Source organism: Mytilus edulis, chromosome 4 (genome assembly GCF_963676685.1).
Source record: "Mytilus edulis chromosome 4, xbMytEdul2.2, whole genome shotgun sequence".
Lineage (NCBI taxonomy): Eukaryota > Metazoa > Mollusca > Bivalvia > Mytilida > Mytilidae > Mytilus > Mytilus edulis.
In genome coordinates, this window is record NC_092347.1 from 7,213,989 (window position 1) to 7,227,174 (window position 13,186).

The 13,186-nt window shown below is 29.8% G+C and overlaps 1 protein-coding gene across 12 annotated transcripts in view; it reads left to right on the plus strand.

Moving 5' to 3' along the window:
• Window positions 1-13,186, plus strand: part of LOC139518878 (amyloid-beta A4 precursor protein-binding family A member 2-like) — a 75,290-nt gene that overhangs the window by 17,008 nt on the left and 45,096 nt on the right. For 8 of the 12 annotated variants that reach the window (XM_071310531.1, XM_071310533.1, XM_071310534.1 and 5 more), the window contains 2 exons: window positions 4,452-4,603; window positions 11,329-11,415. In XM_071310531.1, coding sequence (XP_071166632.1) covers window positions 4,452-4,603; window positions 11,329-11,415 — 239 coding nt within the window. The remainder of the gene's footprint in view (window positions 1-4,451; window positions 4,604-11,328; window positions 11,416-13,186) is intronic. The other 4 variants (XM_071310535.1, XM_071310537.1, XM_071310538.1 and 1 more) reach the window with 1 other exon arrangement.

Consider the following 13,186-nt stretch of genomic DNA (forward strand, 5'->3'; position numbering starts at 1 on the left):
GGCTCGTTTAATTTTTATAAAATTTTGTCAAAGTATTTACTTTGACCCTTTAACAAAAATATAAAAATTTCAAAAATTTGGAACCAACCGTTTTGTCAGAAAAATTACACTGGTTATATAGCAGTTTGACAAACACTAATTTTGATCATTGAGAAGCTTAATATTCCCTTTACAACACAACGTAATTAAAACGTTAAGCTGACTTTACAGAGTTATCTCCCTGTAGTGTTAGGTACCACCTTAAGGGTGTTGTGCATGATGAGTGTATCCTCATCCTCTTCAGTTTATGTTTATTTCATGAAGTTCAATAGCAAACCAGAAGTCAATGTTTTATTCATTTCATTAAACTTTGACCTTGAATAGGATCAAATTTACTCAAGATAATTATATAATTTCATTTTAGATTGCTTAATTAGTGAAAATTCTCCACTTAACAGTATCATTGCACATGATTCCATCAATGTGACCTTTTAATGATTGATTTTTTATCATTTATTTCCATGCAATCCTGATCATCTACTAACATAATAATTAACACTTTTTGGTAAGTTGTATTAAACAGATATAAATGCATGGGGTTTTTGCTTGGTTGTGGTATTGAAAAAAACGTGTTTTATTGCATTTATTGATTGCTCAGTTACCGTTACTTTGTTTCATTTACAAACATTTTCTCTGCTTATTTGAAACAGAAATATCAGATTTATTTACGTCTGGCTTCTTTTGGAAAATTTCTTTGATATATTTTTTAGTTGTTTGTTATTGATTTTTTCATTTTTTTTTCTTTCATTTTTACAATTTTTACCTTAAATGATTAGAGATGTTTGCACGAGAGAATTATGAAAACTAGTGATTAAGTAATGGTATCTTTCTATATCATCTCAAACATTTTTTAACATGTGTGACTATTAGTTGTCTTCCTGAAGTACTGTCGCACCCTAGCTGTATTTAGGAAACTTCAGATAAAAGTCGTTGATAAGTTTCATTAATATTTAACTCTTGTTACTGCCATGTGTCTTGTCAAAATATGAGCATAAATGATAAATTATCATATATTGTTAATATTCATGGTTTATAATAATCCTAACCAGCTTAAATATCAGTGTGGTTGAAACTTGATATCTTTGACAAACCACACATCATGACATATGATCAAATGAGATTTCTAAATAAAATTCTCAACACAGGTCTTAGAATTAAAAATGTTTAATAAAGCAGTACCCTCGTTAAGAAGTAAGTGTTCAAATTTGGCATGAAAATGACAATTTCTAAACAATATAAAGGATACTGTATACAAACTTAAAAATTGCTTATCTACTGGCAAACCATTTTTATGTCTTAATTTTTTATGATATGCAATATTTTTACAGTAGGTCTATAATATAATGCTGTTAGCATGTGGAAAATAAAATAGATTGTTTTGCAATTTTTTTATGATTTGTTTTAAGCTTTTGTATGATAAAACTCTATTTCATTACATTGTCAATTTTCTGAAGATTAAAAGTGTATTGAGTAATCTTTATAATGCATGACTATTTATTTACCATTGGTTAAATATTTCTTTATGCATGTTGAAGTTTTAATTATTATTATTACATGATAATTCAAATTTTTTTATTTGTTTGATTTTATAAAAAAGTGAACACATATATAGAGTGTATTATAGTGTGTACTCTAGTACGGGTCTTGTTCCCTGTCGAAGACCAATAGTGATTGATATATACCTCTTTTAGTAAAGTTATTGGATTGCTTTCTCATTGATATTCACCTCTAATTCCACCTTATGTAATAATGCTGTATTTTGATTGGATGAGAAACATGGTATTTTTCACCAATTTCTATATATTGAGATTTTCTTTTCTCTGCCGGGGTATTTGCCATTAGGGAATTCCATATGCCAGGGTATTTGCTAGCAAATACCATGACAGATGGGAAATACCCTAGCAAATACCATGGCAGATGGGGAATACCATGTCTAAAAATAACTCAATGAATTATTTCTGTTCTAATATGACAAATTCATGGTCATTCTAAATATATTGTTCCAGATGAAATATTTAGGATAAAAAGCATCATTATTGAATTTGGAGCGAATGACGTAAAAATTCCGGGAATGACGTCATAAATAAAACTCAACCGGTCACATAAAACTGGAATCCACTTGTATTACGCTTTACTGAAACTGATGAACACAGTGTAGTAGTCAGCCGAGAACCAGCTTATTATCATAAAAAGAGAGATATATATACAGTCAGTGACTGTACATAAAAAAAAAGAAAAGAAATGATTATACGGTCAATGCAATTTGACTGCGCAAATATCATAGCTTATTAGCTACAGTGTATACAAAAATTATACATTCAAGTCGAAATTTCATATGATACCTGATTATAATAAACTATCTGAGGTGGAACATTCGGTGGAATTAAACAATTATATCATGCTTACAAGGGGTATTTGCCAAAAATACCGGTTTCGAGATAATCAAATTTCCCTCGCCTAACGGCTCTGGAAATTTGTACCTCTCAACCGGTATTTTTGGCAAATACCCCTTGTAAGCATGATATATTTGTATAAAATCTTCCTTTGAATTTTAACTTTGATCTTACATTAAGATTTAACACACATCAGCCTTTGATTTATCAAACATTATCCATTGACATTTACCCCACACAACTATTAACATTAACCAATTATCTTTGACATTTACCACACATTATCAATTGATATTTACCCCACATTATCCATTGACATTTACCCAACATCTTCTTATGAAATTTACCCCAATCTTTCTTAAACATTTACACCCATCTTCTTTTGACACAGGGCCTCGGTGGGCGAGTAGTCTAAGTAGTTACTACTGTAATCACTGGCCAGTCAACACTGAGGTTGTGAGTTCAAACCCCACTCATGCGGATGCATTCAACCCCAATCTTAATTGACTAGGATTGTCAGTTTTCCTATGTAAGGTCAGTGGTTTTCTCTGGGCTCCCCAGCTTCCTCACACCAATAAAAACTGGCCGTCACAAAATAGCCTAAATGTGGTGCTTAAAAGGGGCATTAAAACATCAAAAGTCAAAAATCAAATCTTTTGACAGTCACCCTAAATCTTTCTTCAACATTAACCCAACATCTTCCTTTGACATTATAATTACCCCATATCTTTTTCCACAAATCTTTCTTAAACATTAGCCCACATCTTCCTTAGACCTTAGCACCAAAAGTTATTTTGACATTTACCTTACATCTTCAATTTACATTCACCAAACAATCTTGAAATGTTTGTTTACTTTACAGCACTTCTACCTTTTATTCTGACCCTGTTTGAATATTCGGCATTTTTTGTAATGTTAATGTGTTGGAATAAACAATTTTACTTCATGTATTAAGTTAAGCAGAAACTATGTTGGTCTCTTAGATTAAAACTGATACTGAATGTTGGTTACCAATATTTCTAACTACTGTAAATACAGAAATTGTTGTGAAAAATGTAACAGGTTTATAATCTCAATAATTTAAAGTTGCAATTTGAAACTTTTTCAATTTGAATTAAACAGGATTTTTCTCAATATCGTAAAAGATAAAATATTATTTAAATATAAAATGACAAAATCTCAACAATAAATTCATGCAATAATTTCTGAATTTACAGCTGTTATGATACTTGACAATTTGAATTTGACCACAGCAGCTGAATCACATGTACAGTTTAGTTGAAAGTTTGTATATGTATATAAAGGAGTAGGTCCAGTAAGACCCCTTTTTGGCCCCAAAATATAGCAGTTTTACGAAATTGTTAAAATGTAAACTTTTAGTTATTTATTGTACAATAGAATGCCTCTGCTACATAAATATGGGCTGTTTTTGACAATACAATGCACATATATCAGGTACTAGCACCATTATGTCATGCTAAATTACTGAAATCTTCATAATTCTAGCATTTTAGTTAAATTTTAGACGGTTTTCGTGTGAAACAAAAGTGGCCGCATTCGTGTTCATTCTTAATATTAAAATGTAAGTTGTATTTTATGATAATACATAACATATATAAAGATTGAGGATGAACACGGATGCGGCCACTTTCATTTTTGACAAAAACCATCTGAAAAGTGACATTTTTTGGCATATTTGGTAGATTTTTCATATTTAAGCTTGAATCGGGTCGTTTTTAATGTCAAAATCAGTTAAAATCTTTCACATAAACTAATTGATTCAAATGAAATAGACAGTTTAAAAAGTGGTCAAAATCTTTCGTCAGATGAATCTGAAATTTGAGGCCAAAATCGGTCCTTACCGGACCTACTCCTTTAGTTGAACATGATTGATTCATTAATAGATTTGTCAATCAAATTTCTTTCTAAACTACATGCTAGCATATTTTATAGTATATTATATGCAGGCAATGTCATTTTTAATATGCATATTCTAATAAAAAAAACTTATATTTTCAGCTTCTGTTTATGATCCTGAAAATCCATCAGTTTTGATAGAGGGTGTACTATTCAGAGCTCGCTACTTAGGATCGACACAACTAATCTCTGAGGGACAGCCATCAAAAGCTATGAGAATGATGCAGGCTCAAGAAGCTGTAGGGAGAATAAAGGTATCAATATAATTTACTTTTCATCAAGTTCAGATTTTGTCTGATATTTGTGTCATGTCAGAGATGTTTTGATAAGTGGACTGTTAGATTTCTGAGATCAGATATTGAATAGATTTTGTCTGATATTTGTGTCATGTCAGAGATGTTTTGATAAGTGGACTGTTAGATTTCTGAGATCAGATATTGAATAGATTTTGTCTGATATTTGTGTCATGTCAGAGATGTTTTGATAAGTGGACTGTTAGATTTCTGAGATCAGATATTGAATAGATTTTGTCTGATATTTGTGTCATGTCAGAGATGTTTTGATAAGTGGACTGTTAGATTTCTGAGATCAGATATTGAATAGATTTTGTCTGATATTTGTGTCATGTCAGAGATGTTTTGATAAGTGGACTGTTAGATTTCTGAGATCAGATATTGAATAGATTTTGTCTGATATTTGTGTCATGTCAGAGATGTTTTGATAAGTAGACTGTTAGATTTCTGAGATCAGATATTGAATAGATTTTGTCTGATATTTGTGTCATGTCAGAGATGTTTTGATAAGTGGACTGTTAGATTTCTGAGATCAGATATTGAATAGATTTTGTCTGATATTTGTGTCATGTCAGAGATGTTTTGATAAGTGGACTGTTAGATTTCTGAGATCAGATATTGAATAGATATTGTCTGATATTTGTGTCATGTCAGAGATGTTTTGATAAGTGGACTGTTAGATTTCTGAGATCAGATATTGAATAGATTTTGTCTGATATTTGTGTCATGTCAGAGATGTTTTGATAAGTGGACTGTTAGATTTCTGAGATCAGATATTGAATAGATTTTGTCTGATATTTGTGTCATGTCAGAGAGGTTTTGATAAGTGGACTGTTAGATTTCTGAGATCAGATATTGAATAGATTTTGTCTGATATTTGTGTCATGTCAGAGAGGTTTTGATAAGTGGACTGTTAGATTTCTGAGATCAGATATTGAATAGATTTTGTCTGATATTTGTGTCATGTCAGAGATGTTTTGATAAGTGGACTGTTAGATTTCTGAGATCAGATATTGAATAGATTTTGTCTGATATTTGTGTCATGTCAGAGATGATTTGATAAGTGGACTGTTAGATTTCTGAGATCAGATATTGAATAGATTTTGTCTGATATTTGTGTCATGTCAGAGATGTTTTGATAAGTGGACTGTTAGATTTCTGAGATCAGATATTGAATAGATTTTGTCTGATATTTGTGTCATGTCAGAGATGATTTGATAAGTGGACTGTTAGATTTCTAAGATCAGATATTGAATAGATTTTGTCTGATATTTGTGTCATGTCAGAGATGATTTGATAAGTGGACTGTTAGATTTCTGAGATCAGATATTGAATAGATTTTGTCTGATATTTGTGTCATGTCAGAGATGTTTTGATAAGTGGACTGTTAGATTTCTGAGATCAGATATGGAATAGATTTTGTCTCCTGATAATTCAAGGTCATTCAAAATATTACACATAATAGAGGTCAATCAGATTTTAATGGCTGTCATCATCATTTCATCATGTCATCTGTGTGAAACATCATTTAATGAAGCATGTATGATGAAATCACTTTCAATAAAGTTATAACATGTACTCTCTTTTTTTTTGAAAATTGGAAACATTTACTTTTCAGTGTAACTCAAGATAGTTGTTTTAATAACTTGTGTTTTGAAATTTTACCAAATATCTATTAGATATTGTGATTACAATTGCAGTATTATAGAATGCTTCCTTTTACTGTACAAGATAAATATTGTAGTTACTGTTTCAAGGTTGTTCATGTAAATTTAAGTTAATTAGTTTCTTTCTTAGGAAAATTCTCATAGTTGCTTATTTTCGAGAATAACCATTCATGACATCTTGAAGGAATGGTAAAATTAAATGAACCGAATGTAAACAATGATAAGTTTTGAGTGATTTTTAGTTTTTGAATGTCTAGTTTTATGAATTTTGACAAAAGATTGGAAAATAATGTGTTCATTATGCATAGTATATTCATGAATATATGAACTAGTATCATATGATCAATTTCTTATATTCATGTTAAACTCCTATTCCTAACATTTTGATAGGTACAGTTCGTAAATTTTCCTCCTAAGATGAAACTACCTCTTCCATATATTGGACATATTCTAAAAATGTGTCAGATCATGTGTAAAGAAATAGAATGTGTGAACATTCCATGTGTTGAAAATTACGCATGTATTTAGTAGAAAATGCATGTGTTGCACTAATAGAGTGTCAACTCAATTCAAAGATGCATTCAAAAAATATTGTTAACATGATAATTTCAATAAAAGTGTTTCTTAACCATTTTTGCCTTTCAAAAATAATTTTCAGAGTGTTCTTAGGTTTACAGTAGGTAATGAAAATAGATTCACTACTGATATTTAGATTAGAATTGTCAATTTTGACAGGAATAAAACTGAAAAGTTTTGACAGAGTCTGAGAAATTACTGAATCAATGTAAGGCTTAAGAAAGGATATACATGTTTTTTGTACTTCCATGGAAGTTTCTCTCAATCCTCTACCACCAATAGGTATCTAGTCACTGGCATTATCCTTATTTTTATACTCTACACAGTTTGACATGTATTAAATCTTATATAACATAAAAACTGATACACACAAATTTTAAATATTTTTTCTGAGGTTAAGTGTTGTCATACAGATTGACGTATTTGCTACTCCTGCATTTTTGATGTCGGGATTAATATGATTTAATATTTTCCTTTTTTTACCAAGGCGTCGGTAAGTGCATGAATGTTGTATAAAATGTTGTTAGCATGTTAAGAAAGAAAGTAAAATTTTTACTCAAATATTTTAAGAGATATCAACTGAAAATGTTAAATTGTTTTCAAACTAGCACTATCTGTTTGTCGGTTATGAACTTGTATTTGTATTGATTCTATTGAAAGATTATTGTCAGAATTTTAATTGTTCAGGTATTTTTTTATTTCAATTTAAGAAGTATTAATATGATGTAGATATTTTACCATTACATTAGAATATAAAGAGACACCTATGTTTTATAATTAGCTAAATGCACCAGAAGTTGTCACTGTAAGTTGTTATGTTAATGGTTACCATGCATACAAAACATTATATTCAGAAACTTCAAATTTGATGGCATGAAAAATATAAAAAAAGATATCAGTCAGCCTGAATATTTACATATTCATGAATTGAGAAATACTTATTTGCATATTCATGAATTGAGAATACTTATTTACATATTCATGAATTGAGAAATGCTTTACATATTCATGAATTGAGAAATATTGATTGCCATATTCATGAATTGAGGTAAGTATTGGTATAAATAATTTCTAGTTTCTGAATTCTATTTTTTGTGTTTGATGTATTATAATTAGTTTAATGCATGGTAATAATTGACACATTAACATTTAATATGTGTAAGGCTATCATTTAGTTCGGTGCTGTTTTAATTACAGATGCTTGGCACTCTGCATTTTGGGTCTAAATTCCAGGTACTTTATGATTTCATCATACATGTTGTTAATTATATCATCACAACTTTATTTTTCATCATACATGTTGTTCTATCTATATCACTTTAAGTTGTGTCTTGAATAATTTTTATGCCCCAGTGCATAGGTGGAAGGTGCATTAAGTTTTTTCACAGTCAATCTGTAAGTGCATCCAAATATTTGCTTCTGTGTTTGTAACATTAGTTGGCTCAACTAAATGTCATGAAACACATACACTTTGCTTATTACCATGAAACACAGATCAAGTTTGAATTTTAATACCCTAATACCGTTCTGCAGTTATGTCCCTTTATAACGTCATATGCAAGTGTGGGCCTCATCTGGTATATGTACACATTCTCAATTTATTTTGTAAAAGACTCATAAATTGAAAATATTGGAACCTGAAACACCTGACAACTGAATTATGCAAATTACACTAATAAAAAATCAAAGAAAATAAGTGGTTCCTACATTACTTTCACAACCTCACTAGGTCAGTCAAAACAAGATTGCCTCCAAAGTGTTAGAAAATGGAATTGCAAAATTGGGAGACGCATTTTCCTTCCATTTTGGCAATCTGTGTGTGTGTGATTTTAAACAACTAGAGGAAAGAACTTTTTATTTACTTCATAGATATAGCATTTACTGTTTATTAAACTAACAAGTGAATTACCAAATTTTATAAAACAATATATTTCATATTTTTGTATACTGGTACATCAAGTTCTAGTTGTCAGATTTGTAGACTGTAGTAAGAGTTTTCTATCACCAGTCAAGTACATTATGTTCTTTTGTTCTTTTCTATGACAAGTCAATGATTTCATTGTAGTACTTCTATCAATAAGTTTTTTGCAGTACTCTTGTCAATGAGTACCTTGCTACTCTTAGACTGTTTGAACACAGAACTGTTTTAGATATTTACTACAGCTCTTCATTGTCTTCTTGTACCGAGTAACTTTCATTTTGTACTCCAGGAAGTGAGAAAACAAAAATTATTGAAATTACACAAATATATGTTTCTGTTACATTACTTATATCCTTATATCCTTGATTTTTGCTTATGTATTTCACTATTTTCGGTTTTTATTTATTTTGTATTTAGCTTTTGAAGTACATGTACACATATGTATTCTATAACAATGTTGTACATATATATCTGTATCTTTTGGTCTTTATAATCACAGTGCATTTTGTAGTTTTTTCTCAATTTTATTTCTCTACACGTATTTGAATATGTGTATATTAGAAAGGATTATATCAAATAATGTCATATTTTTTTAGGGAAGATAATTTATTTTTGTCTTGTATTGTCTGTTTTCAATGAAGTTTGGCAATGTTAATTCTCATGTGGTAGCTTTATTTTTAATGAATAATAATCTCCTGAAACTGTATAAACTGTACTATATTTTGAAATGAATTATCAGTAAGAAAATCGTGTGAAATGTTCTTTTACTAATGGGTAAAATAGAAGATACTGTTTAAATTATTGATGATATCTTCTGAGTATATGTCAGGCAATATCAATGTTTACTAGTTCACAAATAAACCATCATCCTATATGATGATATCTTCTGAGTATATGTCAGGCAATATCAATGTTTACTTGTTCACAAATAAACCATCATCCTATAGATTTCTGTATACATTATATAACATCACACTTTATATATAATTCATAAAAATTCAACCATCCATTCTTTCAAATAATAATTATGTCACTTTTCTCAGGTACTACTGAGCGGAATAACTTCATATTTTGTCAGCAACTTGACAGTGATGAGTTGTATTGTGTGAGCACATTTTAGATATGTCTCACAACTACTTCCTGTTCCCCAATACTTTAAAATTTTCAATTTGTTGAATTAACTTTGGTCATGCATTTCTCCAGTACTACTATTCAAAATAGTTTAATATTTAATCAAAAGCTTGTGATAAGTTGTAAGATTCATGTGATCTTTGGATCGCTCAGAAACTTACATTTTATTTTCCAATACTTAGAATTTTGAGCACTACATTGTGTACATTTTTGTTGGAATTATTTCCTTTGGACAGATAAAGTATGTCCATCAGAGGGGGATATTGGAAATATTGTTATTTTATCATATGTTTACACTCAAACCTGTTATGTATGTTTATATGCCTCATCTGTAGTCGTAGAAGGGCATTATATATATGTGTTCTGGTTTGTACCTGTCCTTTGGTTTGTCTATCCATTCTGTGTCGAGTTTTAAATTTTGGTTTAGTGTACATGTGGTCACATCATTTTGAAATTTAGCACACAAGTCCATTATGATATTAACTTTTTAAAATATCTGACTGATATTTGTGCAGATAACTGATTTTCCAGATTTGATACTAAATGTTACATGTAGGCTTGAAACCTTCCTAGGATATATGGTCAAATATACTGGGATGACAAATCTTTTTTTGATTTCTGGTCTCTATGTTCAGTATTGAAAATTGGTTTTCAAATGCTGAATCAAATAATTTAATGTTATTGCAACCTTTCTATTATATGGTCACACATATAAAGAGGAAGACCCTTTTCATTTTTAAGGTCACTGTGTATAAGATCAAGTTCAAAGCTACTAAAAATAGAATGAAATTTGTGATGAAAAATGGTTTCGTGATTGCAACTGTTCTTGAATATTTATGGCAGCATACAATAAGAAGAAAAATCATAACAGAAAAAAATCTTACATCAAAGGAAAAAAAATAAGCAACAGATTTGGGGGATGTTATTTGTGAGCTTAATCAATGATGGTTTTGGTAGATTTATTGACATTGTATGGATCCTTACCAGCAAGAAAAAACAATGTGGTCGCAACATAAACAACATGCTATCATTTATGTTCATCTGTAAAACTTAATAATTATTTGTGTGTCATTCTGCCTATCTGTCCTAAAAATATTTCTTTACAGTTTTCTAAGGAATTCATGTCACAGCTTTCTGAAATTTGGTATTAAGCTTCATGGGAGCATGCTATATTGTGTAGTTGGTTTTCTTATCAATTGCTTAACAACTTCTTGTTTACTATATACTTAATGTGTGGAAATCAGTAATGACCATAAGCCCCCAGTTCAACTTGTTTGTAAAGTGGCATGGCTGATAGAAAGACAGAGACACAGTCATATTATCATTCATCTTAAATCTGAACTTATTTATGAAAATTTTCAAGCTTAATTTTTAGAATTTTTGTTTTACAGGCCCCAGAAGGTGAGAATCAACCGAGTACTGCTGTTGACTTGTTTGTTTCTACAGAAAAGATTATGGTCCTCAATACAGATTTACAGGTAAGGGACAACTGAATTCTATAGGGTTTTTCAATGAAAAGTCATATTAAAAGTTAAGATTATACCTAAAGATGTAGAAATACCTGAATCGTTATTTTTTTCTCTCAATAATTCAGTCAGTTTAGTTTCTTCCTAAATTCTGACAATGTACTGCTCTTGTATATTTTCTTCCTATCCCTAACTTTAGTTAGCCTGAATCAAATGTAATGAAACTTATACATGATGCTTATTACAACAAAATATGGTTTGAATTTTGGTAGCTTCACTTTACTGTTAGAGTTATGCCCCTTTACAAATAGAAAATTGCTGAAATATTTGTTTCTGTTCTCTTATTTGAGTTTGCCTTAAACCAAATGTTATAAAACTTATAAACAATGCGTATTACCTAAAAAATCAGTTATAGTACAATTTGGGTAGTTATGCTATGAGTTATGTCCCTTTATGACATATTGCAAACAAAAGCATCATCTGTGTTCTATGAACACATTCCCTATTTATTTCTTCTTAATCTTCGAAATTTTAACAGCAAAAATAACCAACAGAACAATATTTCCTAAAAAATTAATACTGCCAAAATGCCAAAATGGTCAGTCAACTTCTTAGGAGTTATTGCTCTTTAAAGAAGATTTTTTTTTAGCCATTTTCATGTTGTGTGCTTTAATCTTTAAAAAAAATAATAGATTGGGAGAAACTTAAAACATGCCTGTTATCATTTTGTAAGATATAAAGTACAGGAAAGGTTGGTAACTCATTCTACGTGAAAGAGAGGCTATTCTTATCATTGTCTAAGTTGCTTGTACCCTGATAAGCCTGTGAAAATTTAATATTTATGAAATCTAAACAGGAGGTTTAGTGAGGGGATCTTTTTAGTCAGATTCGACTAAAATCAACTAAAATGTTGAGATGTTAAGTAAATTATTTGATTAAGCAATATTTCATGTGTTAGTACATGAAATCAGATTGCAATACATTTTGTACAAACAAATTTTATCTGATAATTTATTAGAAATTTTAAAAAGAGGCAAATTTTATATGAAAGTAGAACAAAAAGCAGGATTGGAAGCAAGGGGTTTCAACAATTATTTAGTTTGTTTATAGTTTTGTTTACCACACAAAACAGACAGGACAGAAATCAATTACCCTGATAGAGATTTACATATTTGCAAATTCTTCCCATGGATAAACTCATTTTATGATTATCTCATAGAAGACAATATCATCTTCAATGGCCTTGCCATAAAAATATTTTATCTTTGTGATAATGAATGGTAACATTTTTACCTAGGGATAGTATTTTCATGAATAAAAAACTGAATTTTATAACATATAAGTTGAAACAAGTTTTCCCTAAGGGACACGGCTATTACAAAATGTTATTAAAAAGTTGATAATGCGCTGTCAGTATGTTAATCTTGATCAACTCTTTTTAATGAACAGAAGACTATGTCTGCTTATAGAATCTGTGGGTTCTGTTTGATTTCAAATTGTCTTAAAAAATCAATATCTTATTACCTTAGGTGTTTGTGTTGGAGAATGCCATTGTGATGATTAAGATGTAGATAATGTTTAACATGCTTATGACTTTAACTATGCTTTAACATTTTTGCTAGTGAAAAAATGGTGTCACACAGTTTCCTCTTGCAAGCTTATAATGTGTTTTAATTCTTAGTCACTGTCATCTCAAGGTAACAATAGTGGATGATGCTTTTTATTAAAGACAAATATTTGTTTTTCTTGAACTGTTATAATTTTGTCAATCTACTTCTATATT